The sequence below is a fragment of the Topomyia yanbarensis genome, chromosome 1, assembly GCF_030247195.1.
Source record: "Topomyia yanbarensis strain Yona2022 chromosome 1, ASM3024719v1, whole genome shotgun sequence".
Taxonomy (NCBI): domain Eukaryota; kingdom Metazoa; phylum Arthropoda; class Insecta; order Diptera; family Culicidae; genus Topomyia; species Topomyia yanbarensis.
The window spans coordinates 11614686-11641264 of record NC_080670.1 but is presented as its reverse complement, the minus strand read 5'-3'; the positions used below and the strand labels follow the sequence as shown (position 1 = coordinate 11641264).

At 39.4% G+C, this 26579-nt stretch overlaps 2 protein-coding genes across 5 annotated transcripts in view; one reads left to right on the top strand and one right to left on the bottom strand.

The window, feature by feature from the left end:
- The window catches only part of LOC131676902 (guanosine-3',5'-bis(diphosphate) 3'-pyrophosphohydrolase MESH1), a 38537-nt gene that overhangs the window by 11397 nt on the left and 561 nt on the right, over positions 1–26579 (bottom strand). The gene's annotated exons all lie outside the window — the stretch shown is intronic.
- Positions 61–26579, top strand: LOC131676900 (pyruvate kinase-like). 4 transcript variants are annotated; one of them, XM_058956290.1, is made up of 5 exons: positions 13950–14126; positions 14212–14252; positions 24283–25663; positions 25723–25879; positions 25998–26579. In XM_058956290.1, exons 2-5 carry the CDS (start codon positions 14214–14216, stop codon positions 26008–26010), a joined length of 1590 nt encoding a protein of 529 aa, XP_058812273.1. In that variant the 5' UTR covers positions 13950–14126; positions 14212–14213; the 3' UTR covers positions 26011–26579. The 4 variants fall into 4 exon arrangements, with proteins under 4 accessions (XP_058812275.1, XP_058812274.1, XP_058812273.1 ...); XM_058956292.1 differs by lacking the exons at positions 13950–14126; positions 14212–14252 and adding an exon at positions 61–250; XM_058956291.1 differs by lacking the exons at positions 13950–14126; positions 14212–14252 and adding an exon at positions 8595–8746.

The following is a 26579-nucleotide window of genomic DNA, read 5'->3' as shown; positions in this document are numbered from 1 at the left end:
ACCTCACTGCGCTCAGAAGAGCAAAGCAGTCTCATGAGTCAGCCGCTCTCAGTTTACTTTAGTCGCTGGAATCGTTCGCAAGATTGTAGAAATTCGCGCAATAGCAACACCCCTCACATTCCAGCGCCATTGCTTTTTATTACTATTAGCACAAAACTAGTAGAAAGTGAAATATAATTTATAAATATTTTACTGTTCGTCTTCATAGTGTGTCATAGTTTCTGTCATCACTGCCGGATACTTCCAACGAGTAAGTACTTAAATTGCACTGAATAACTGTACTGTTCGAAATACAATACTCGAAAGACTGAACGATTAAGGGGCAGCTGTTCCGTAAAAAAAATTGCCAGAGACTAGTATAGGAACCTGAAGGAGTAACGATGCCATTTCGACGATCCAAAGGGTCATTTCAACGATTCTAACGAAGGCTAGAGATCGCTGGTTATCCGTACAAACCGGTGATGACCTTCATTGACCTCCAGCAAGCGGTGTGTTACAAACGTGACACACTATCGGGTGGGCATGAAAGATACAATGGGATTCGGCGTGATATTGGTGTGGCATACAATAGTGTACATAGAGTAACTGGTTCCAGAACGAATGGAGGGTGCGTGAGCAGGGTGGAAATGTTTATGTGAATCTACGTCTGGAACGTTGACGATCGAGTGATATGTTACAAGTGTGAGTGAGAGTTTTATTTCGCAAATTCGCAGCTTTTTTCGCTAATTTGCAACGAAGAAACGCATATCCTGCTAGGGTTGTCATTATTGGTGTCGGAGCAACCGAAAATAAAATTTGCATATGCTTCGTAGAACCCGCTTCAAATACATTAGAATCTAAAAACCGGGTATAAACTACAATCATAAAAATCTAACTGGGGTTCTCCTCTGTAACAGAAATCTTTCAGTATAAGAACCGCAAAAAAACCCGATTCTTACCAAGTGGGTTTGGTTAGCTGACTTTTAATATTTATCTTTAGCCGGTTTCTATTATATTTAAAGGGGTCTTACGAAGCATGTTCTGCCCTTGCGACTTTCATTTTCGGTCGCTCATTTGTTTCTGTTCGTTTTAGTCCTGCATATTTGGAAGAATTTAGCTATCTACCAAATAGCCGCGCAGCCGATTTTATAAAGCCTACGAAATCGAACTTTCCTTAAAACGAATTAATTTTTAAGTAAAACCCGGAGACAATATATTTATACGGAACACAAAACATGGAATTTTTCGAGAAGACCTACTGCTCGAAAAAAAAATTCCATGAATTCGTCATGTTCAAACAACAATAACTTTCGAATTCAGAAAAAAGAACGACGGTTGAAAAAAATCTCAATTATTTAAATTGTAGCCTAAAAGCCATCGCGAAAATCTTTAGCGCCTTTTTGAGTATATTGATTTGAGCCGTTCTTGTTTTGAGACTTTTAATGCACTTAATGTTTAGTTAAAACGCTAAAACCTAAAAACTTGGACTTAATACTTTGAAAAAACCTGAAAACTGCTGATTGACCAAAGGATAACTTCTAATAAAATTAAAAGTAAGCTAAATGAAGAGCTGATGAAATCGGTACAATACTGTAATTTGTTTGAAACCATTAAAATTGGCTTCAGGACCAATACACTCATCAACTTGGTATAATTTTAGTCTTTCAAATGGAGTACTTTTAAGGGGAGCAAATCTAGAGAAAATTTAGAATAGGACGTAAGTAACAATGAGAGATTCTCTTTGGGGTGTTTCTCTTCTGTTCATTACTCGGCCATTTCAACATTTACTACTCTACTCTTTGCATAATATTCTAGTAAAAACCGTCGGCTTTCGATATGTACTGGAAAATTAGCGCAAAGTGTTGTGATGACGTCGTGATAAACGAAAGAGAAAGTAAACAAAAAGAGGCTCTCAATGTTACTTACGTCCTATTGAAAATATTCTCTAGAAATATTCACACTAACAACACAATTGCTTCTTTAATTACCTCCTATGTGGATTAGGAACGATATCTCAACGGAAACAAATCAATAAATAACTAACCCGGAATCGTTTTCCATGTGTCACAGCTTGGATTCAAGTGAAAAGAAAGAAAACCAACGGAGTCTACAGCTGATCGGATAACACGGCAGGAATATGATGATAACACAATCAAATAACTGAGTGATATTGCTTTTTAAACCCTCTTCGGTCCATATCGTCAATAAGACATGCTATTGTGGAAGATATTTACAGCTCTGTCTAGAATCCTAGTGTAGTTACAATCATATATTTGGTTTTGGAAATGTTCGGTTTGAATATTTTTCTTTTCAAGATTCTCATTAGCCTGATGCACTCATCGAAACAAATTCAAACAAACAAATTCACTTTCGCTTTCTCCAAGATTTTTCTCATATCATTGATATATGGGATAAACAAAAGTGGTCCTAGTACACTACCCTGTGGAGCATTAAGGTTAATTTTGGCTTACAAAGATGTAAACCGGTTTTACCATGTAACTTGCGCGCGTCTTTTAAAGTAACTGCGAACCACGTAAGAGCATTCCCTGTTACATCATACCTCTCTAATACACATATCAGTTTACGGCGAGCAATTGTTTCAAGCGCTTCCATTCCATTCCTACTTGTATTTCCACAATAATAAACTAAGCGCCGAACAATTGATTTTCCCGGATTATTCACACTTTTGTCACTAAAACTACGATCGTCTTCTTCCACCCTTCCGGAAAAAAATCAACTCCGGAGCGACTCATTGATAATCGGTTGACAATTTCTCAGTAATAAGGCCAAACGCATCCACCAGCACCCGCTTAGTTACATTCTCCGTTCCCGGACAATTCTTAAGCTCCGAAGCAATTTCCTTAAGTTTAAGCATATTGATAGGCTCGAAAGCACAAAACTGATTTCCCGTTACCTCGTTTTCCTCTATTGGTAGCCCTGTAGGTGATAAAATTGCTTCGCGGATCTGTTCAACGCTCCTGGTAAAAACTTGTTGAGTTTTCTACCGTAAATTCGTCAGAATTACGCCTCATTCATGCGGAATTTCGCGCAAAATTCCGTGTGAAATTCGGCGTGAAATTCCGTGCGAAATTTCGTGTGAAATTCAGTGCAAAATTTCGTGTAAAACTCCCAGGTGAAATTTCAGGTGAAATTCCGTGCAAAATTCCGGAATTTCATTCGGAATTTCGAGCGAAATTTCGTACGGAATTTCACACGGAATTTGGTACGGAATTTCGAACGAGATTTCGCGCGGACTTTTGCACGGATTTTCGCACGGAATTTCACGTGAAATTCCGTCCGAACTTCAGTATGAAATACCGCACGAAATTCCGGAATTTTACACGCAATTTCGCGGGGAATTTTGGGCGGATTTTCGCGCGGAATTTCGGGCGAACTTTTACACGGAGTTTCTGCGCGAAAATCCGAACGAAATTTTTATTCCGTGCGAAACTTCGCGAAAAAGTCCGCGTCAAAGTTCGCCGGAATTTCCGTGCGAAATTCCGTGTGAAATTCCGCACAAAATTCCGTGTGCAATTTCGCGCGAAATTGCGTGTGAAATTCCGTGCGATATTGGCACGTAATTTCGCGCAAAATTCCGTGCGACATTCAGTGCACAATTCCGTGCGAAATTCCGCGTGAAATTCCGGGCAAAATGCCGTACAAAATTCCGTATGAAATACCGCCTAAAATTCCGCGCGAATTTCCGTGTAAATTTTCGTGCGAAATTCCGTGTGAACTTCCGCGCGAAACTCCGTCCGATGTTCCGTGTGACATTCCGTGCGAAATTCCAGAATTTTGCAAGGAATTTCTGCGCAAAGTTGGTACGAAATTTTACAAGGAATTTCGCGCAAAATTTTGCGCAAATTCCGAGTAAAATTCCACGCGAAATACCGCGTGAAATTCAGTGTAAAATTTTGTATAAAATTCCGCGCGGAATTTTAGGTGAAATTCCGTGCAAAATTCCGGAATTTCATTCGAAATTTCGAGCGAAATTTCGCACGGAATTCCACGCGGAATTTGGAACGGAATTTCGCACGAGATTTTACACGGACTTTTGCACGAAATATCGAGCTGAATTTCACGTGAATGCCATCCGAACTTCAGTATGAAACGCCGCGCAAAATTCCGAACGAAATTCTGGAATTTTGCACGCAATTTCGCGGGGAATTTTGGGCGGACTTTCGCGCGGAATTTCGGGCGAACTTTTACACGGAATCGCGCGAAAATCCGTGCAGAAGTCCGCGCGAAATTTCGTGCGAAATTCTGCGTGAAATTCCGCGTGAAAGTTCGCCAGAAATTTCGTGCAAAATTCCGTGTGAAATTCCGCGCAAAATTCTGTGTCAAATTTCGTGCGAAATTCCGCCCGAAATTCCGAGCGAAATTTTACATATAATATTGCACGGAATTTCACGTGGAATACCACACGGAGTTTCATGCGATATTTCGCACGGAATTTCGCTCAGAATTTCGCACGGAATTTTATATGGGATTTCGCAGGAATTTTGGCAGAATATCTCACGGAATTTCAGGCGGAATTTCACGCAAAACTCCGCGCGATATTCCGTGCGAAATTCTACGCAAAATTCCGTGTGAATTTTCGCCTGAAATTTCGAGCGAAATTCCTGATTTTCATACGGCACTTTGCGCGGAATTTCACACAAAATTCCGCATGATACACCGCGCAAAATTCCGTGTGAAATTTCGCGCGTTATTCCGCCCGAAATTCCGTGCGAAATTCCGGGCTTAATTTTACATAGAATATTGCACGGAATTACACGCGGAATACCGCACGGAGCTTTATACGGTATTCCGCACGGAATTTCGTCCAAAATTACGCTCGAAATTTCACGCAGAATTTCGCACGGAATTTCACACGCAATTTCGCGTAAAACTCCGCGCGATATTCCGTGCGAAATTCTACGCACAATTCCGTGTGAAATTTCGTGCGAAATTTCGCGCGAAATTCCTGAATTTCACACGTAATTTCGCCCAAAATTCCGCGTGATACACCGTCGTGTAAAATTCTGTGCGGAACTCCGTTCAAAATTCCGTGCGAAATTCCGGAATTTGCATTGAATTTCATATGGAATTTCGCACGGAATTTCACACGAAATGTCGCGCAGAATGGCAATGGCGCGTCATAAGGCCAGAAAATAAATGTACGCCTTAAAGCCCGCAGTCATCGCAGTGTCAGAACGTTCGAAATCCGTACTGCGTCATATTATCCGACATTTTATGACGCACTCGATATTTTAATGATATGGCGCATATGCGCTGCCTCATAAGTTCTGGATTCAATGACGCACGCTTAGTTTCGAAAATCATGATGCATAAGAACTGCTTCATAACGTCCCAGGTCATAGCATCCCGAAGAAAGACGCGTTATAATATCCGAAAACGGACGTGTGTCATAAGGTCCCGGATTTCATGACGCCCACGTGTTTTCCGGTCTTATGACACATTCCTTGTGCGTCACGTCACGTCCTAGACGGTATGACGTATGTTCGCTTTCGGATCTTATGCTGCAGTCGATTTCGTGAGCACTGTGACACACTTATGGTTTGGGATGTTAAGAGCTGCGTCATAATGTCTCAATACTGTATGACCTGGGACGTTATGAAGCAGTACCTATACGTCAAAATCTCCGAAATAATGAGTGTGTTATATTACCGCGGACTTTACGACACAATAGCCCTGCGTCATAACATCCCAATATGAGTGTGCGTGTGTAGATATAGGACATTATGACACAGGTTTACTTTCGGATGTTCTAACACAAGAACGATTTCGGATATTTTAACGAATACTTGGCTTCGGATGTTATAAAACATTCTTGTACTTCAGAATTTCCCGGATGCCTTGGTTTTTGGACAATGCATGGGGCGTTATGGCGCACTACCTCTCAGTCATAATATCCGACAGTGTGAGTGCGTCACAGTATCCAAGATATCCACACTTGTCTTACCTATTGTACACCATGAACAGTATATACGTCAGCTCCATGAATTATTTTCTCGTAAAGCAATATACGCGTCACAATTTCTTACGCAAATAAGTATATTTCCTGGCCTTATTTGGTCATAATTCCAGTGATCGTGATACAATGTACAATACAATACAATGAGAATGTCATCTTTCATAAGATCGGTCATTATCATCATCATAATTTATTAATATCGTAATTTCATTTATGACAATATTATTGTGATATTTTTTAATCATAAAGAAGACAACAAATTTATTTCCGTGTATGTATACATTCGCAACTTCACTGATCATAATCACGCGGAAAACTTTCCGAGCGTCAAAGTGTTGATAGCTTGATTATCAATTCTTGCTCCACACTCCATTGCCCGTGAGGACCCCCTCCGAAGCAGAACTTGTACAATGTAGACAGTAAAAATGTACCAGAGATAACAACAATTACAACGTGCCACAAACATAGCAGCGTATCATCACGTGTACAGATGACGTCGTTCGCGAAATGATATGCAACGAGAATAAGATAGAGGACGTATACCACTGCTAGCTAGCACTGACTGGTCGGACATTTACCCATTGACCAGTGCATGCATGGAGACAGTATGCGTTTAGTGCCCTCTAGAGGTTATGATCCCTTTTGATGGAGGTCTTCCCTATTTGTTCAGAGATAGGTATTAGACCGGTAACAATTTTGACTTTTTTCAAAACACTGCTAATTCAAATGGTAATTGGATGCACAAATCATATGCAAAATATGAGCTTTTTCTGAAAGCTCTAGTTCACCCACAAGAGGTTTGACGTTTCTATAGTAATATATATGGAAACTCGGAAATAACTTAAAATTAAATAAAAAAAATCCACAGTAACTCTGCATACCTCAAAAATGTTGACCACATAGCTTATTTTATAACGAACAGCTTTGCTGAAGGTGACATATTGATTGGATGTTTCCCGACAGTTATTTAACTTTGAAGACCAATCGATTTTTTTAAATTGCCTATTCAAAGCATGTGCGAGAAAGAGAGGAAGCACATAATTTTATATGAGAATATCTTTTTACTGCAAAATCGGATCAATTTGCAGTCTTCGGCAATGTTGATCTTTACACTTTCAGCGATATATCTGCAGATTATGGTATACACAAGATGATACTGGCATTATTTAATGAATTTATTGTTTCTTTTGCCTATTTTTCATATATACAATAAACAATACAAACTTGAAAACTCTTGTGAGTGAACTAGAGTTTTCAGAAAAAGCTCATATTTGACATATGATATGCAAAGTCAATTCCCGTTTGATTTAACTGTGTACCGAAAAAAAATCAAAACTGTTGCCGGTCTAATAGGTATGTTATATTGTTGATGATAAACTTTGGAATAACATTGCAAAAAAACTTCCTTGTTAGAGTTTGAACATCTGACGAATAGTTTTTGATACTAGCGCGTATCCGGTACATATTTTTATATCACGAAAAATACAAATATATTTTCGTCCTATGGCTATAGACAAGGTAAAGGTTGGTTTTAGCAAACAAAAACAACTTCATTCCTGTTTGATATCTAGTCACAATTAAAATATGATAACTTTCTCGCTTGTCCTTTCAAATGTGACACATTTTAGGATTATCGCCGACTATTATCTTTCAAGTAGAGTAAGGCCTCTCAGGCGCAAAACTGAGACGTGTAAACTTTTTTTTCCAATTGGCAAACATATAATATGTTCCAAGCATGCTGGCGGCGCTAGGGTGCTGATATGGGTAAGGTAAAACAAGTATGTTATCGATTGTAATGTAGATTTAAAGATGGCTTTTTGGTCTCGGATTACAATCACAAAGCATTTATTTTGCGTTAAACGTCAACGTTTCAAAGGGAGTATTCCTTCATCTTCAGGACAAAACGACTACAAATATTTTCCTTGTCAAGTAGGGTGTAACATTTGGATAGAGTCCACAAGCGGCTGAACTACAACACAAGCTTCCCGTGCACATCGAAACCAGATTCTGTAATCCAACGGAAAAATTTTAAGTTTCAAGTTCGACGCGCTTATATAAAAAAATACACTGGCTCTAAAAGGGTTGATTACTGTACCGGTCAGCTGAGCGGCGGATACAAAGTAAAATTCGCGAGCACCCACCCACCCCTCCCACATCCTTACGCGTTCTCTCCCGGATGGCTTTATTCCACCAAACGATCACATATGTGTGGAGAATTGGGCGCGAGAAAACATTTTGTTCACACTCCACGCGTTATACGCTTCTACAGGGTAATTTGCCTATTTAAAACATGTATTAGCCGACGGTTACACATCTTAAAATCGTTCAATGTTGCGCATCATTCGCTATAAATCTGTTCGTTTCGTGCCCCAATTTTCTGCGCATCATTTGATCCAATGCGTTGATCAGAATTAGCCGCCAATTGCAGGTTCAAAAATAGATAGAAATAACAATTGGTAGATGGTGGAAATGGACGCAACACCCTACCAATTTAGATACGTAAAATAAAACACGCTTGCTACTCAGTGCAGTCAGTGATCGAGTGCGAATATTTACAGGGCTGAGTGAGGTATCATCTGGATAGGAGACAAGCAAAGGAGGCTTCGTCGTCGTCCCGGTAGTCAGTCAGTCAGTTTAGCGGTGAAGTTCACCGAGTACGGAACGCGTTACATATTGTGTGTCTACTTAACTTAGTGTTTTACTTTTTCCGTTGCTACTGAATATTGTCGCATTTGCATTCCATCTGAATCATCAGCAAGCAATCATCGTGCGGAAATGTCAAAGCTACAGGTAATGCATTGATACACATTGTAGTTTCGGTAGGTGGAAAATAATGGAAACTTCCGTCTGCGTTCTATACGCTGTATGACGATGTTAGTGCGGTTTCGATTTGTACGTTATTCTTTCTCGTCGTCCGTCTGGAAAATTACACAAAATATGGTTTTACTTCGAGAGTTTATTCACGTGAATCAGCCGAAAAAAGAACCGTTCTTAAATCATATGATCGGTCATATTGAAAATTGTGGAAACCGCCCGGCTTCGATATTGGTTACTACCACTACAACAAAATCATCGCCGATCACATGTGAATGAATGCAGTTCAGCTGGTCGCTTTCTGGATATAGACAATTGTTGCAATGTTGGTGTCAGATGACCAGTTTTGTGTATACCTACATACATGGTATCGTGGTTAGAACAGAAGCTTTTTGGTGTTGTCCATACTCGTAATGTACTTAGTGTGTAGGGGAACTGTGCCTAAGGTGGACATCAAAGGGTTTTGAGCTTTTTTCTCGTGTTTTGAGCTCAGCATGTTAAGATAGTCAATCTTGTTCTGCATTACGATTCTGCATGTTCGAACGAATATGGTTGGATCGAATCTGACTCCTGTTTGGTTTTTCTGTAGCTAGAAGGAAAAACAGATCAGAGAGGAAAAAAAATCCAGGCATGTTATCAAATCTCAACCGTTATTGAATCTTGCTCTTTGAAGAAAATGTATTTTTTTTCTTTTTAATGTCGATTATAAAGATTTTAACCTTAGGATATCACTCTCCTCTTTTTCGGGTCAGAAAAAATCTTAAACCCCATTTGCGGGGTTGAAACTCGAACCCAGCTGAGCTGGGAAATAATATCGTTATTAAGATAAACCATTGCAAATTCGTATGTTCGCATGATATGGAGCATGCAGCATGCCTCATATGATGGAAGTGGAAATGCGGTTCAATTGAGCTTACGACTGCATATAAGAGCAATGGTTTTTAGACTAATTCAATGCGTTCTTCATGCAGTATGGTGTATGGACTCCATACACTGGCCTGGAGCAACAAACAGTCTATATTTGAAAAAAAAAGAAGCAGAGCAGCACAATGGATGAACGTGAAATTGATAGGCGAACAAACTAAACTTTCAGTTAAATTCATCAGTGATATACACTAGAGGCGTGCGCCGCGCCGCCAATTTGAGGTAAAAATCGGCGTGCTTACTATTTTTCAGACTTCCCAAATGAACATCGAACACCATGGTCGCTCTAGTTCTCTGCTCATCTTAAACCCACATTTCATGTGTAAACTCGAACGCGCTAATGCGTACCAAAACACGTACACATGTTCGTCTGCACAACCGAACCCCATGTACGTACGCGGTGTTCGTACACACAGGTTCTTGACACTAGTTTTCTATTTCTATCACTCATCATCTCTAGTGTTGACTCATTCTGTTTTGTATGTGCCGTTCTTGTATATGCACACGGTGTACGTACACGGTGTTGAAACCTAAGTTTGCACATCGTTCGCTTGCATTTGGTGTTCGAGGCGAACCTGTACACAAAGGCAAAGTAAGTTTGAGGTTGCACGCCTGCACGAAATTATGTACACAGGTGCATTTTTACCTGCCATCGATGGCGCGGCTCTGCGGCTGGGCGGCTGGGCGCACACCTCTAATATAGACTACCAACGATATGATATTTCAAACGCATAGCTATCACGTTATTCGCTCATTAAATTGATCAAATGTAACGTTCGATATTGGTCGAACATGGCTTCAACGTTGGTCCGACTTAGATCCAACATTGCCCCGACGTTGGTTGAATATTGGTCCGACATTAGTCCAACATTGGTCAGATGTTAGTCCGTCTTTGGCATTGGTCCGACTTTGGTCCAACATTGGTCCGATGTTGATCCAACATTGGTCCATTATTATTTCAACGTTGATCCAACATTGGTCCGATTCCACAGGAAACACAGTACAGTAAAGTCAGGATAGTATTGAACCAATTTACGCGTCGATCCAGCATTTCGATACAAACATTCATTTATTTTATGCAAAAACAATTGAATCTTATGGACTACATGAATAAAATATTTCGAGCGTAGAGAATCAAATAGAATATGTTGGCTAAAACTCAGGAAAGCAAACTGTACAAAAATAGAAGAAAAGACTAACTAGAATATCTTTGTCTGGCAAGCGATCTGAGTATGTGACAAAATGATTCAGCTCTTCAAAAAAAAGTCTTGCCAAAAGTTACTGTTTTAGTTCTGATGAAGATATGACAATATTATGACCTTTGTAGCATCTTCCACTAGGCCAGAACCGTTTTAAACTGGTTCGGTACCAATCATTTTGTTTTTGTAATAAAACAAGTCTTCATTCTAGAACTTCGCCCCTTCGAGAAATTTTGAGCCGTACTGAATCCAGACGTTCGTAAAATCACCTTATCTATGCTCAATTCAAAACCTATGATGACGGATAAACACAAAGGTATATTATGGACCACGTCGACGTTAAACCGACGTGCTTTCTACCTTACATCACTGACATTGAAAAGGATGGTACTGCTCACATTAATAGTTTCGAGTAATTTTAATATTTTGCTTTGAAAGCAATTCGAAAAATACTACGCATTATTGAAGTAATTGAATACTTCTTATATCGATTAAGGCCATTCATTTCAGTTAACTCATTGCGAATTCAGAATTTCAAGTCGATACGGCATTATAATTATGCGAAATATTAATTTTTCAAGAAGCTTGCGTCGGGCTATAGCCAATGGAATAACAATTATGAAAATGTCACTTTTTCCAGTTTCAACCACTCGAACCGAAGAAAGTCGGGTGTATTGTTTGCGGTGTCGCGGTTACAGGCGTTTCAAGGTCAAGATTGAACATAAATACTAAACTAAATATTTTGGACTGGAACTTGCCAACACTAACGAGCTAACACGACTTTTGGAAACACGCACTTAAAGATAAAAGTTTAAATAAGATATGATTAATGAAACTTACAATTTCATCGGCTTTGCCAGACCCATAGAGTTCTCCATGCTCGGCACATTTGTAGTAAGGAATAGATTTTTAATATGTAAAAAAATCTGCACAACCAGAAGACCCCCTTAAGACATGATAAACAGCTGCGGAAACAACATTAAACACATCAGAAGAAATTTTCTACTGCTCTTGACAGTGTTCTATCGAAGGACTGTAACACCGCTTAACTTCATCATTCCTCCTTCTTGGACAAGAGACACTCTTCATTCTCAAACAACATCATGCAATTATGAAGCTCAGATTACCATATTTTGTCTTTCCGAAATTTTTCTTGCTTTTTTTTAGCTAGAAACAACTGACATGTATTTTTTGTTTTGGCTGAATATGATTTTGTTTTAAGTTATGAGTTTTCTAACTTTTGAAGTTTATTAAATTGAACATTTTTTAATAACTGATATCTCGGAAACCATTCGATATACGAAAAAATATTAAATAATAAATAATAATAAAAAGATATAAGGATCAACTCTAGAACTGAAATTATTGCAATTAGTCTGATCGGATTCCGACGGAGCAGTGCTGCCAGGGACAGCTTTCGTTGACGGAAAATAAATTTTTCATATACCTTCGTTATGGTGCAATATTATTTGAAATTGATAAAACTTATCAATTTAGACTGTCTCTGGCTACGTTTTCTACGTAATTGGACTATTGTAAATATTCTAGGAGAATTGTATTGAGCATTGGAAGGTAAAAATTGAGTAGCTTCTAGCAATGCGTGGGAAGCACCTATCTTTATGAAAACAAGGCTTTTCGTGTTTCTTGATCCCACCGTTTTTAACGAAAAATAGTTTTGAAACCCTACACGCACTAGACAAAAGTTGGGTATGAAAGGTTTAATATAATCCGTGCGAGTGCGCTATGCCAAATCGTGTAGGCGAATTTCTGTCAGATCATCTAGGTGTTGACGTTTTCAGATTCGACATCGTGTTGCTTTCTACCTCGGCTAATGAGTTGAACGTTATTAGTACTACTTGTCTCGTATGGTATAGTTGTATGTGTGACACTTTTGTTAGCACAACTTCCATTTTCACTTTGATCAAATTCCACCTCGCGCACTGTAGATTTAACGGAAGTCTGCGAAAAGTGAATTGTAATTGTGTTCTCTCGTAATGGGCGATTTTGTGCGGCACTTTTTGCCTTCTGATCTATACGAGATTAAGAAGAAACTAAAGGAAACACTGATTTGATCTACACTACCTTGGCCATTACAACATTTCCCAAAATTAAATATTATTTTTTCCAAATTTATATTAAACATAACTAACCATCCAAGTTTTCATGAATGAGAAATGCCAGTTTTCATGAATGAGAAATGCCACAACTGCCCACGCGAGTTGAACAACAGTTCGCCGTAACCCACATTACCCTTCTCGCATTATCATCGGTGTCAAACATTGCATGTTTTATAAAGCAAAGATGAAAAACACTTTTCCTAGCGAAAAATCACACGATGTTCATTCATTGACTACAGCGCGCATGACTACAGCTGATAACTGTTCCCAGGTGCAACGTTGTTCAACTTGTTCAGTGTTGGGGCACAGTTGTAATTCTAATTACGAGTAGTGTTGTAGTAAAATAGTAGTTACTGTAACACAGCTTATAAAATATTCAATGTTTCCAATAATGGAATCTATGGAATGTACATTGAATATAATCCAGGGTTTAAAATTCCTTGCATGTACATCAGAGTGCACACTTTCGACGATTTACTATTTTTATCCAAACTCCGAGGATGAACGTTCTCAAGATTATTGGTCAGTCAGTGTCCCAACGTCCCATACTTCAAAGGCATATCCACAAGCCAAAACTATCGAAGGTCCGACACCGCCTACTACCTACAATCAAAAACAAACAAATCACGGACTTGTCAGTTAGAGGGGGAGGAGTGCCTTTTGAATTGAAAATAATAAGCATTTTCTGTGCCTTAATTTTGCAAACTCGAGAAGAACAGCTGTTACGATAAAAGTGCATCCGTTCACCAACGAAAAATCCAAACCGCCGAACAGCAAGTAACGATGAACTTGTATCGAAAATTCACCGGGCCGGCTTCGGGTGCTACTCGGGCGACGATCCTTTGGGAGAGTGAATCCCTGTCAGTGCTCATTAGCTCACGGTTTAGTAGTTCGTCTTCGCAGTCGTTGGCGGTGAAAATTTTATCGATCAATCCGTCTCCTGCTGCTCATTATAGTTCAGTATTGCACCGGTGCCGGTCGTTTGTCGCGTTGTTGTGTAATAGTGGAATTTTCAGTTCGCTAGTGCACCGCCATTGTCGCTTCCAGTTGTCCACCGTCAGTTTCCGTACCGTCGTCAAAGCAGCAGAATCTAGACAACCAGGCCGAGCAAGCAGTGTAAAGTTTAACCCTAGTTTAACCTTGGGCTTTTCTACCTCCTCCCCCTTCTCAACCCGACTGATAAGTACCTTTAACCGTGCAGGAATGATGGTGTGGCTAACCGACTACGACTTCGATCCGAAGGTAATGTGATGTGGCCCCGACGGAAACAGCTTCCGTCGTGGTTCTGTGTTCTCTGTTCCATCAAGGGTAACTAACGGCAACCCAGACGTTGTTGCAGACGCTTACAACCACCCAACCAGGATTGAGGAGGAGGTGCGGAAGCTCGCATCGACCAAAGTACTGATGCCAACGAATTACGGTCGACTCTGTTGAATAATCTGACCTCCGTGCGACAGATTCTGTGACATTGATCTTTCATACCAAACAGTGTCGTGTGCCGAAAGCTAGTCGAATTGTGAGAGTATTGTATTAGAATTGAACGGTAGTGGGGTGGGAAAGGTCAGTACCGATAGCCGAATATTGATTTTTCTTCCGTATTCCGAGCTATCAGTGAAGGAAGAAATGTCATGTGCCCTTCAGCAAGGACAGAAGGAAAAAAACCACGCTCTACTCATAACATCTATGACACCGGTCGATGCGTATGAGGTGACCGAGATCACGCCGTGGAAATTCATTTTTTTTTCTTCTAAATGCTAAAAATAATTTTCTCAGAGTTGATTTGAGTAATAACAGAAACAGCGCTGAAATATCGCAACTGCTGCGCGGTGCAGTTCAATATGAGAATCATCGTGCAGACGCGGATGCACGGTTCGCTTGGAAAGCGATAAAATTTTCCAACGGTCAGCAAGAAAATCATTTCCTCTTCCAGAATGCGCCGACAGAATAGGTGGGCACACTACTAAAGCCGTAAACAAAGATAAGCGGTTTAGGTCGTGGTTGTTGGAATAGTTACTGTGTTGGGACAAACTGAACAGTAGCAACTCGGGGCTAAGAGTAGACTATCATTAGCAGGCAATCGTTAAAACATTTGCATTTCTCAGAAATTGGAAAACGTAACACTGAAGTGTCCATAGCGACGATGAGCTTCAGTGTAGATCAAACATCTATATTGCTGGACGACTACTGATAAGGGTGATTTTTCGCCAGGGGTGTGCTCAGGGTAGAGTTTGGACAAACTGAATTTGACGTATCGAAATGAGCAAAAATCTGACGTCTATCGGATCTCCATTTTATCAGCCTTTTGGCGAATTTTAGGCTGACAAAACCGGCCGCACATAACTTCAGAACTCTTAAGGGGATCTTACAGTCAAAATAAATAAAAAATATTTTTATGTTTTAATCTCCAAGATAAGAAAAATATGCTCAAGAAAGCATTCACTCGAGTTTAACCTGGTTCGCTGGAAGTAAAATTTCATACACTTTTGGATATAGCACATCTTCATGGTTACACTCTAAGTAGACTGCTCTAGTCTGTCTGACTGTAGGATCCTACAAAAACACTATCGAATATTTCTGACTTGCTAGTTAAGCATTTAACGCCAGGCTTTTATTTCGGCAGGGACTCAAAAGTGTTAATTTACAAAATCCAATATAAGCTAAATATACTAAAAATATGTATACAGATGTAAGAATGTCTCTAGTATATCACTGTAATTTTTTGCGATTTCTGTTTATTTACAACATCAATGGATTTTCCAGAATTCAAGAGATAGCTGATTAAGTGAAAACAGCTGACAGTCTTACATAAAGCAAGATACTAAATGAAAGATATTATCCAGCAAATCTATAAGCACGATAATGCACGTGATTATGTTGTTTCCAACAATTAATGTTGTTTCCCACAAAAATCTAGTTATTTGGCATACTTTTTCCAAATTTTCAAAGTATTTAGAAAAAAAGAAATCATGAATTGTAACCTATATTAATTGCAATCGATTGATGTATAAATATGTAGGTATACAGGTCTCCGCCTTGAATTCAAAGTCATAGGCTGAATACATGTTTAATACGCTTGCTCGCACCACTTCAATTTATTGTCGCTTGATAATGTGGCAAACGCTGCAACAACCATTTTGGTCCATGCGGGTTCGCGGCAACGCAGCCTATTTACTTCTTCAATCCGTTGTTTGAAATATGTGCGAGGCGACGTTCGATCTAGAGTAGCATAATTGCAAATGGCGGGCTTTTTTTCTCGGCGGCATGTGTGGTTTTTGTTGTACGAATAAAGAAGAGGTCAAGAAGACCTTTTTTCCATGTTGTTATAAACAGTTCATAAATAAACAATAATGAGACTTTTCGGATAGAGAATAAGTCATGATGAATCTGTATCTCTTGGCGATCGGTCAATAGGGTCGTCCGCAATAAATTTTTAAAACCAAGCGGGCTATACATTTTAATTGTAATATTTACATCAAAATTGTTCTCTTCGCGGGTTCCATCTGGATTTTGCAATGACAAATGCTACCGAAAATGGACTTTCCATTAAAATTATTTTACATATTTTTGGTGTTTTGACACAAATCCGTTATACCTTATGCTTAGAGAAACTGCTTCTATTGAATTCCTAATGGAGTCTATGTAGTGAAAATGCGGGGCGCAAAACACACTCCTTCTTACCTGACCTACGATTCAAAACACAAGGGAAAAAACTTCACAAATCATGCCAAGCACCCATAAAACGGTTGCTTACTCATCCACTGCTATCAAATCCAAAACACATCCTTCAATGTCATCATCTGATACACAAATGATTTACAAACTTGTGGCTGCTGAACAGCTCCATTAGTGAGGGATCTAACACAAATGACGGGGGTCTTACACTCGGGGTCCGTAAGTGCATGAGACAAGAAAAAAAACAAGAAATTTAACGATGATATTCACGCAAATGATAGCAAGAGAAAAGCAAAAGCGTCGTCAAAATTTACTTAATATTTTTCATAAAACCGTTCTGCATCGCGATGGATATTGAAACATACGTCAGGACCGACTGTCGTCAACTTCATTGACCAAAAATATTTCAGCGTCAAATCAAAGTTTTCCGTTTCCGAGTACATTCGAGAGAAGAGAATATCAAAATTTAACCCAAAAATTTCGATCAGGCAGGCGATTTGCGCATGTGGTGAACCAGTACCGCACTATGTTAGCCTGATCTGGCGTCCTGTTACTAGTATCAGTTCTGTGTTATCTTGCGGACTTGGCGCTAATTCACTGATATATGAGACTATATTTAAAACTTCTGTGTATATTCACCCAATGTACCTTATCATATAAATAAGAAATATACTAGTCCTTAATAATAGCTACTAATTTATTAATTTTGTAAGTTACCATTTCCACATGGAATTGGTGAAAAGTAAAATTCTCGACCAACTCACCATTAGGCGTATAAATCAACTGTCAAAATTAAATTTGCTTTGAGTTTAGATTTCGGATTGACCAATACTAGTCTATCACAGCTGTTGATAGTAAACAAAACAGAAAAGTTTTCTTTTTCGTTGACTGCTGTAAACTGTGCTTGCCCAATCACGGTTTGTCTGAAATTTTTCCAGTTAGTTTATACGCCCTTGTCATACGTTTATCAGTTGTAGTATTTAAATTTTCTAATTACTTTTTATATCACTGAGCTTGCGAATTATATATTGCATGATTTAACTGGATTCCCGATGCCCTAACAGTAATAAAGAAGATTAGCTTTTTTGGCTTTGAAAATGGTTGGAACTTGATGAGATAAGCTGGATGAATACACTTGATTTCTTGTACGAATTGATCTTGTATATTTCCCAGGATATTGAATTACAAAAATCTTTAGTTCAGTATCATGGACTTTTACACAATGCAAAATGTAGGTATATTTAAATTATTTGAGTTAGTAAAAGAAAATTTTCAAAATTGGGAATTGTCCAGCATTTATGTTCGTAAACATTAATAGAAATAGTGAAATTTAAAAATTCTGACCTTTAGTTTATTCTGGGTCATCAGAATCCAGCAATTTAACTATTACATTCCGCAAGTTTCATTTTTCGGAGTGCACATTGATATGCTTCTCTAGGTTATCGAAAAATGCAAAAAAAAACTGCTCAAGACTGATTACTGATCATACCTTCGTAATTTATGTTAAACAACACCAAATTAGCTCGAATCTATAAATATAGATGAGCACAATCATTTCAACATGGCTCACATCCGACACATAGGAGAGAATTCATCGTGGCTCTTGCTAATCGTTTTCGGAAGACTTATTTTTTTTTAATTTTAAATCACAAATTTATCCGATTTCTGGGAAAGTGGGGTATTTGTAACGCGCCTTTTAGTTCCTTCTGGCTGTTGGATTTGTACTGTGATATGATTTACACGTCTTCGAGTAGTCTTATGCAGCTCACAGTTATGATTCTGACAGTAGCCTACTATAGTAGTGAGGTACAGACAACGTACACTAATCCGTGCAAAAACCGTGTTAATTCCGCAAATCGTGCAAAAAACGCGTTGAATTGAATGTGGAAGATTTTGACCATTTTTTCAGGGTGTGCCAGCTGGATGTACCTTTTTCAACATTGAACAACTCCGCCATTTTTCAGCCGATTTTCACAACTAAACAGTTTTTTAGGACATTTTATGCTATTTATTATAAACCAGGTTTAGAATACAACGTCGATTAAGTGACCACCATTTGATACACAAAAAGCAGCTCTTTTGCGGGGATTTTTCATGACATTGGACAGTATTTCGGGCTTAATCGCAACAATTTCAGCTCCTATATTAGCTTTGAGTTCGTCAAGGTTCTTAGGTTTGCTAGAATTAACTTTACTTTTCAAACCACCCCACAGAAAAGTCTGGTACCGTTAAATCCGGAGAACGAGGAGGTTATTCGAAATCACCATGTTTTTTTGACAACGCGTCCTGGAATTTGCTCTGCAAGAACTTGATTGTAGCGGCTGCAGTGTGGCAAGGTGCCCCGTTCTTTTGGTGTAAATCGACGCATCGCTAAAATGGCACTAAATTACGTTTCAGAATTGTGTTTATCCGCCAAATTGCTTGAAAAATGGCGGAGTTGTTCAATGTTGAAATAGGATACATACAGATGGCGCACCCTTTAGGAATAATGAAGATTTCGGATTTTCCAATTAACACGGTTTAGTCCTTTTGAATGCAAAGAACTTAGATTCTTGGAAAAGAAGAATCTTGATGATTCCTTTTCGGCCGCACTTCAACAATATGGATGTTCACGGTGTTCCTAAAACCGTTATTAACAAAAAAAAATGACCATAAATTTGTCATACGTGAATTTCAAAATGATCCATCGAGGGATTCGAGAGAAATTGCAATTTGAAGTTTTATGACACGTTTCATAAGGCTACCAGCAAACACCCACGGGTTTGGTCCTATCTCTACAAACAAAAATTTTTTTGTCTACTTATTTAGTACATGGCCTTCGAAAGACATAGTAATCAAGTATATCCCCTGCAAGCTTGAAAATATTTCATTGGCGGAATCGAAATTTATAACGGTTTGGATGTGGTATGCGGTCATAGATGAGTTTTCTATCAGACTTCAAGCGTGAATCCATGTTTGTCCATTGACTATTTAGATCATTTATACGTGCCGCGGTTTTTAAAGGAAAACCTTACCATTTAATTACATAAATATATACTGTACAAAAGGTGTTATTTATATGGTGTACTGAAAAAATATGAAAATAGTGTTGTCTACCAAACGTTAAATATAATGTGAAAACTAAAAAAATGAATAAAAGTTGGAATGTTTACTTCATAAGGCCATATCTCAATGGTTTGTTAACCGATTCTAATTATTTTTTGCATTATTGAACAGGTAAACGTTTCATTGTTAATTTACATTAAGAAGAATATAAAACAGAGTCATCTACATCAATAAATAGGCGATATAGTTGATCTCAACTATATGTATTATCATTATTTAGTAAATATTTTTGTTTTAAAATAGCTGCCTATCCATTTTTATATACTAGTTGATTGCAATTGCTGTATAAACATCTGACTGTCAAATTCTCATGATAAGTTCAATTCGACAATAAAACTGACAATAGTTAGAGATATGAGCAGATAAACTTGTACTAATAACATCCCCTTTGACCAGTTTTAACATCTGTCAACCCAACCAGCGATTGTAAAAAAAATTCCAACAAAAACCGTATCATAATATAAATTGATCTGAATCAGCAAACACCTTCATATTTTTTAAATTTATGGTTTTATTTTCCATTATTTGTAGTTTGCGTTCGGTGCATTCAACTAATGTATAGGTCATCGTTTTGAATACAAAGATATTCACTAAATAGTGATAATACATATAATTGAGGATAATTATGTTGTCTATTGTTTGAAGTAGGCAACTCTATTTTATATTCTTCTTAATGAAAATTAACGATGAAACGTCTACTTGTTCAATAATGAAAAAATAATTAGAATCGGTCAACAAACCATTGAAATATGGCCTTTTGAAGTAAACATTCCGACTTTCATCCATTTTTTTAATTTACACATTATATTTAACGTTTGCTAGACAACCCTATTTTCATATTTTTTCAGTGTACCATATAAATAACATCTTTTGTATATTATATTTATGTAATTAAATGGTCAGGTTTTCCTTTAAAAACCGCGGCACGTATAAACGATCTAAATAGTCAATGGACAAACATGGATTCACGCTTGAAGTCTGGTAGAAAACCCATCTATGACCGCATACCACGTCCAAACCGTTATAAATTTCGATTCCGTTAATGAAATATTTTCAAACTTGCAGGAGATATACTTGATTACTATATCTTTCGAATGCCATGTACTAAATAAGTAGACAAAAAAAAATTTTGTTTGTAGAGATAGGACCAAACCCGTGGGTGTTTGCTGGTAGCCTTATGAAACGTGTCATAAAACTTCAAATTGCAATTTCTCTCGAATCCCTCGATGGATCATTTTAAAATTCACTGAGAAGATGCTTGGATACTGTATCTTTCGAATGCCGTATGACAAATTTATGGTCATTTTTTTGTTAATAACGGTTTTAGGAACACCGTGATGTTCTTAGGACGGGATTAACAATCAGACGGCAAATGTCGATATCCGACGCCATTTTGAAAACCACGGCGGTTACTTGCACCCAGGTAACCAATAAGCATTAGTGCATGCAGTAAAGTAGCATATGGTTTGCAATACAGATGCTTGTTGCAGTATATTAGTATTCGTTATGTGTAATTATTTTAAAACCTTTCACCAGAAGGGCAGCATTCTAAATGCACAACAGCAGTAAAAAGCGTTTTCATAACACAGCAGTGATGTATCCGCATATTTTGCGAAAAGCAACATTTAAAACGATATAAATGAATATCAGGTAGCCGCTAAGACGCATTGAACATGCTCATTGGTTAGCTGGGAAAACCCAACATATATGGATATTTTTGGAACATGTAGACGCTAAATATCGATGTTGGACGCCATTTTTACGAGACTTCCGATTTAGTGAAACTCTTAAACCAAATACATTTGGAAATTTTCGAGACGGGCTTAACAAGTAGACGCCAAATATCGTTGTCTGACGCCGTTTTGAAGACCTAGATGGCGACTTTCAGTTTAACGAAATTTTCTAAAACTATCAGTATGAGTATTTTCGTTCGGACTCGAAGAGTAGACCCCAAATATCGATGTCTGACGTCTGAAACACAAGATGGCGACTACAGGCTTAGCGAAATTCTGTTTAACTCGGACAATATTGTGTGTTTTGGAAAGAGTTTGTCGACTATATAGTTACCAGAGGTCATTATGACGCACAAGCGGTGCGTCTTAACATCCGAAAACGGATGTGCGTCATGCTTCGGACTTTATAGCGGATACTTATGTTTGGATCCAATGACGCTCCCTTTGTGCGTCACAATGTCCGAGACGTTATGACGCACCCCCTTTTGGAACCTTATGATCTAGGACGTTATGACGCAGCGCCTATGCGTCCTAATATCCGAAACTATGAGTGCGTCATATAATCCTACAGTTTATGACGCAATATCTCTACGTTATAATATCCCAATCTTAGGGCGCGTCATAAGATCCCGGATATTATGATGCAGTACCTCTTTTGGGCTTTATGACACAAGTATGATTTCGGATCTTTTGACGCATTTTTGGTTTCGGACGTTATGACGTACCTTTGTGCGTCATTATGTCCCAGACGTTGTGACCGCGGACATTATGACACGGTGCCACCTCATATGAGATTAATGAGTAATATGTGGTTTAGCAACAGTTGGCAACTCCAATTCTGGTCACTGGTCTGATACGTTGATTTCGTCTCCAGTTCCTATGCGCGATTACTTTGCTAGCGGCATCCCACATTCTTTCGTCTTTCCTCATCTCTTGTACAATATTGTCTGCGCCTAGAACCTAAAGTTTGATTCGCATTTTCTCGAATTTAGGGCAGCCAAAAACCACGTGCTCCAATGTGTCCTCCACACACTCAGGACACCTGACAGTAGGGTGAAGGTGTATACTGTATACCCTACGTAGATACTTCCTGAAGTGGCCATGGCCAGATAAGAACTGCGTTAGATGAAAGCATATCTCCGTACTTTCTGTTCTCCCACAAAGTCACATTCGGAATTAGGCGGTGGGTCCGTCATCAGTTTTCTGAGTTATCCCAATCCTGTCGTCACTTGGCCATCGAGCTGGCTCTCGCCATCCTCCTCACAGCTCTAGTTCCCCCGTTGCTAGCAATCGATTTCCTCACTCCTCAGCTAGGGTAATTCTGGCGATTACGCATACTACCTCCCACGATATGATTATGTGCGCGCTCGCGACTCGTACGGCCATGAACCGGAACACGTGTTCAGACTATCTCGATATCGCTTGATATTCAGCGCAGTACCCTAGATTGGAACGCCGTATTTCAGTATCTGCACCAGTCAGGTGTAGTTCTTACAGGTATAGTGAACGTTGTTATTGAAGTTTAACCAATCGTCGATCATTGTTCCCAATACAAGTTTCGATGCTACTGCAATGCCTCCGCGTCAGCATTTCAATCTCCTCCAGCATCTCGTTTGTTATCGTTAGAACGAAGTCATCCGTGAACCTTAGTTTCAGTGTTACATCGCCATTATACTGCCCATAATCAAAGTCAGTCCCATGTTCTATGAGATTCCCTATCTACATGGGACTGACTTGCGATTATAGGCAGTATACGTAATGCTTCAAAGCGTTAGGCCGAATGTGACCATCATTGACATTCTACGATTTGCGTCATCAGCTAATGTTCCGTAGCCTATGGACGCACACAACTCTTGCTATATCTAAATCACTGATACTCCCTGTTGCTCTGTACGACCACCAGAAGTGGCTGTTGAAAGAAACATGCTATCGGGCACTCGCGTTGAACAGAAGATTTCTACATTCAATACTCGACAATACAATAAAAATGGACAATGACGCAGACGCCTTTAATCACTGTGATAGTTAAAGATTGCTGGTTTGCCTAAACCACTCCATGCGCAATGAACATCTATTCGAGTCAATCTGATTTTTGGCTACGCCACTGCTTTTCCAATTATCGCGAAAGCGATAATGCGAAGTGACACTAACCAGATAGTACTGATTATTTCATATAAGCACTCATCATCATTGCATATCTACAATAATTAGCGGTGTCCCTTCGTTATCTGATATAATCATCATGTTTTACACAGCGAACAAACGAAATCTTTTCGAGCTGAAATATTTATTGGCAGTTCCGGAAACGAACTACGAAACCATTCAAAACCGAATTATTTGCCAATAATTTACTCCGCCCTATTTGACTATAATATGATCGATTTATTAAACACTTGTTCGTCACTGATAGTTCCGAGTACAATATTTATACGATGAGTGTTGCAACTTTCATAACCATGACAGCAAGAGGAATCGAAGGATTAGATTGCTTGTTTGATAACACAACGTAAACAAACGTTGCACAATTGCTGACCTACAAGTGACTTTCTCCGCAGATACGAGGCATCGATACGTTACTCTCTCGTTCACATTGCAGTAGCCACTCCATCCAGGCTAGTCTTCGGCACTAGACTAACTAATTATCACTCCTATACAGGTGCAGCTTCCCGTCAAGGTATCATTCCGTGCTTAAGTGTTAATATGTTTGACGTTTTTTAATTAAATAAATCGCAACTAATCCCCGTTCCACCTATTTCTTCCAGGCACGCAAAATGAATCCCGAATCGGTATCGCACTTGGAGCACATGTGCTCGCTGGATATCGACTCCCCGACGGCATTCGTTCGTCTGTCCGGTATAATCTGTACCATCGGGCCGGCCTCGGTGGCACCGGAGACGCTGGAGAAGATGATGGCCACCGGAATGAACATTGCTCGGTTGAACTTTTCTCACGGATCGCACGAGTATCACGCCAACACGATTAAGAACATTCGCGAAGCTAACGATAACTATTCCAAGAAGTTGGGAAAGCCATTCCCGTTGGCCATTGCTTTGGATACCAAAGGACCGGAAATTCGTACCGGTTTGATCGAGGGTAGCGGAACCGGCGAAGTGGAGCTGAAGAAGGGCGATAAGATTCAGCTCACTACCAACAAGGAACATCTGGAGAAGGGTTCCAAGGAAAAGATCTACGTTGACTACGTGAACATTGTGAAGGTCGTGAAGCCCGGCGACCGAGTGTTTGTCGATGATGGTTTGATTTCGCTGGTGGTTGACAGTATTAGTGGAGATACTTTAACCTGCTCGGTGGAAAATGGTGGTTCACTTGGCTCTCGCAAGGGTGTCAACTTGCCCGGAGTCCCCGTTGATCTGCCCGCCGTATCCGAGAAGGATAAGTCCGATCTGCAGTTTGGTGTTGAGCAGGGCGTCGACATCATTTTCGCCTCGTTTATTCGCAACGCTGCTGCGTTGAAGGAAATTCGTGGCATTTTGGGAGACCAGGGAAAAAATATCAAGATCATTTCGAAGATCGAGAACCAACAAGGTATGCAGAATCTGGATGCCATCATTGCTGCTTCCGATGGTATTATGGTTGCTCGTGGTGATCTGGGTATCGAAATCCCTGCCGAAAAGGTCTTCCTAGCGCAGAAGTCGATGATTGCACGGTGCAACCGTGCCGGTAAGCCAGTTATCTGCGCAACCCAAATGCTGGAGTCGATGATCAAAAAGCCACGCCCAACCCGTGCGGAAATTTCAGATGTGGCCAACGCCATCATTGATGGAGCCGATTGTGTCATGCTGTCCGGTGAGACTGCCAAGGGCGAATACCCGCTGGAGTGTGTACTGACAATGGCTAAGACCTGCAAAGAGGCAGAAGCCGCCCTGTGGCATCGCAATCTGTTTAACGACCTGGTAAACACCACCCCGCAACCAATTGACACGGGTAGCTCGATTGCGATTGCTGCAGCTGAAGCTGCCACCAAGATCAATGCTGCCGCCGTTATTGTGATTACCACCTCGGGCCGTTCGGCTCATCTGCTTTCCAAGTATCGACCACGTTGTCCGATCATTGCCGTGACTCGGTTCCCACAAACTGCCCGTCAATGTCATCTGTACCGAGGCATACTGCCGGTGGTATACGAGCGTAAGTCATTTCGATATTTGCACAATCGAATGCCAGTAAATTTTTCTTTTAATTTACAGAAGGTGCTTTAGAGGACTGGCTGAAAGATGTCGATGCTCGCGTACAGTACGGTATGGATTTCGGCAAGGAGCGTGGCTTCTTGAAGCCAGGCAATCCAGTAGTCATCGTGACCGGATGGAAGCAGGGTTCCGGATTTACCAACACCATTCGCGTTGTGTATGTATCTGAAGGAAAGATGATCTTTGTCTGAAGAAAGATGCATTTCTTTTGACAAGTCACACACGAAGCCAGCATACATTGTGACATTCTCAATACTTTGTATTTCAATTCACAGGAACGTCGAATAAATCCAATCCCGCTCACACTGGAGCTGTTTCTTCATCTACACCAACTAGATTGTTGCATCTATTTAAAAATTACTCAGTCATTACAGTGAAAAATGCTAGTTTAACAGTACGTACAAATGCACTCTTTCTGTAACCCAGCATCATGATTTTCTAAAAATCGGTACCCAATGTTATTTTTTTCGAAAATCAGAAGATTGAGCGTATCTGTAAGCTATCAAAAGCTCATTAGGAATATTGGAACCCTCGAAGGAAAAAAAATGTGTTGTCCTTTAGTTATTATCGATGAAAAAATGTGTTGTTCATTAATTTTGCTACGAGCAAAGTAAAAAATGTAATACAATTGGTAACCTAAGGTCTAATTTATTTTAAATTATAGCTTATGCAAAAACATGATACTAGCCCAATAGACACCTTGGATTTTACCTCATTCACCTACGTCAACGATGCAGTTAGTGGTTTGTGATGCGATTCGTACGAATCAGTAAAACAAAACTGGACTAGAAAGTTTGAGACTAGTGTATTCAATATGATGTTAATGATATAAAAAAATAAAATATCAAGTAATTGAA

Excerpts from the sequence above, each read along its gene's own strand:
- LOC131676900 (XM_058956290.1), top strand. The coding sequence starts at position 14,214 with ATGATGGTGTGGCTAACCGACTACGACTTCGATCCGAAG. Across the intron at positions 14,253-24,282 it reads ACTACGACTTCGATCCGAAG|GCACGCAAAATGAATCCCGA; the intron begins GTAATGTGATGT and ends TATTTCTTCCAG. Across the intron at positions 25,664-25,722 it reads ACTGCCGGTGGTATACGAGC|AAGGTGCTTTAGAGGACTGG; the intron begins GTAAGTCATTTC and ends TTTAATTTACAG.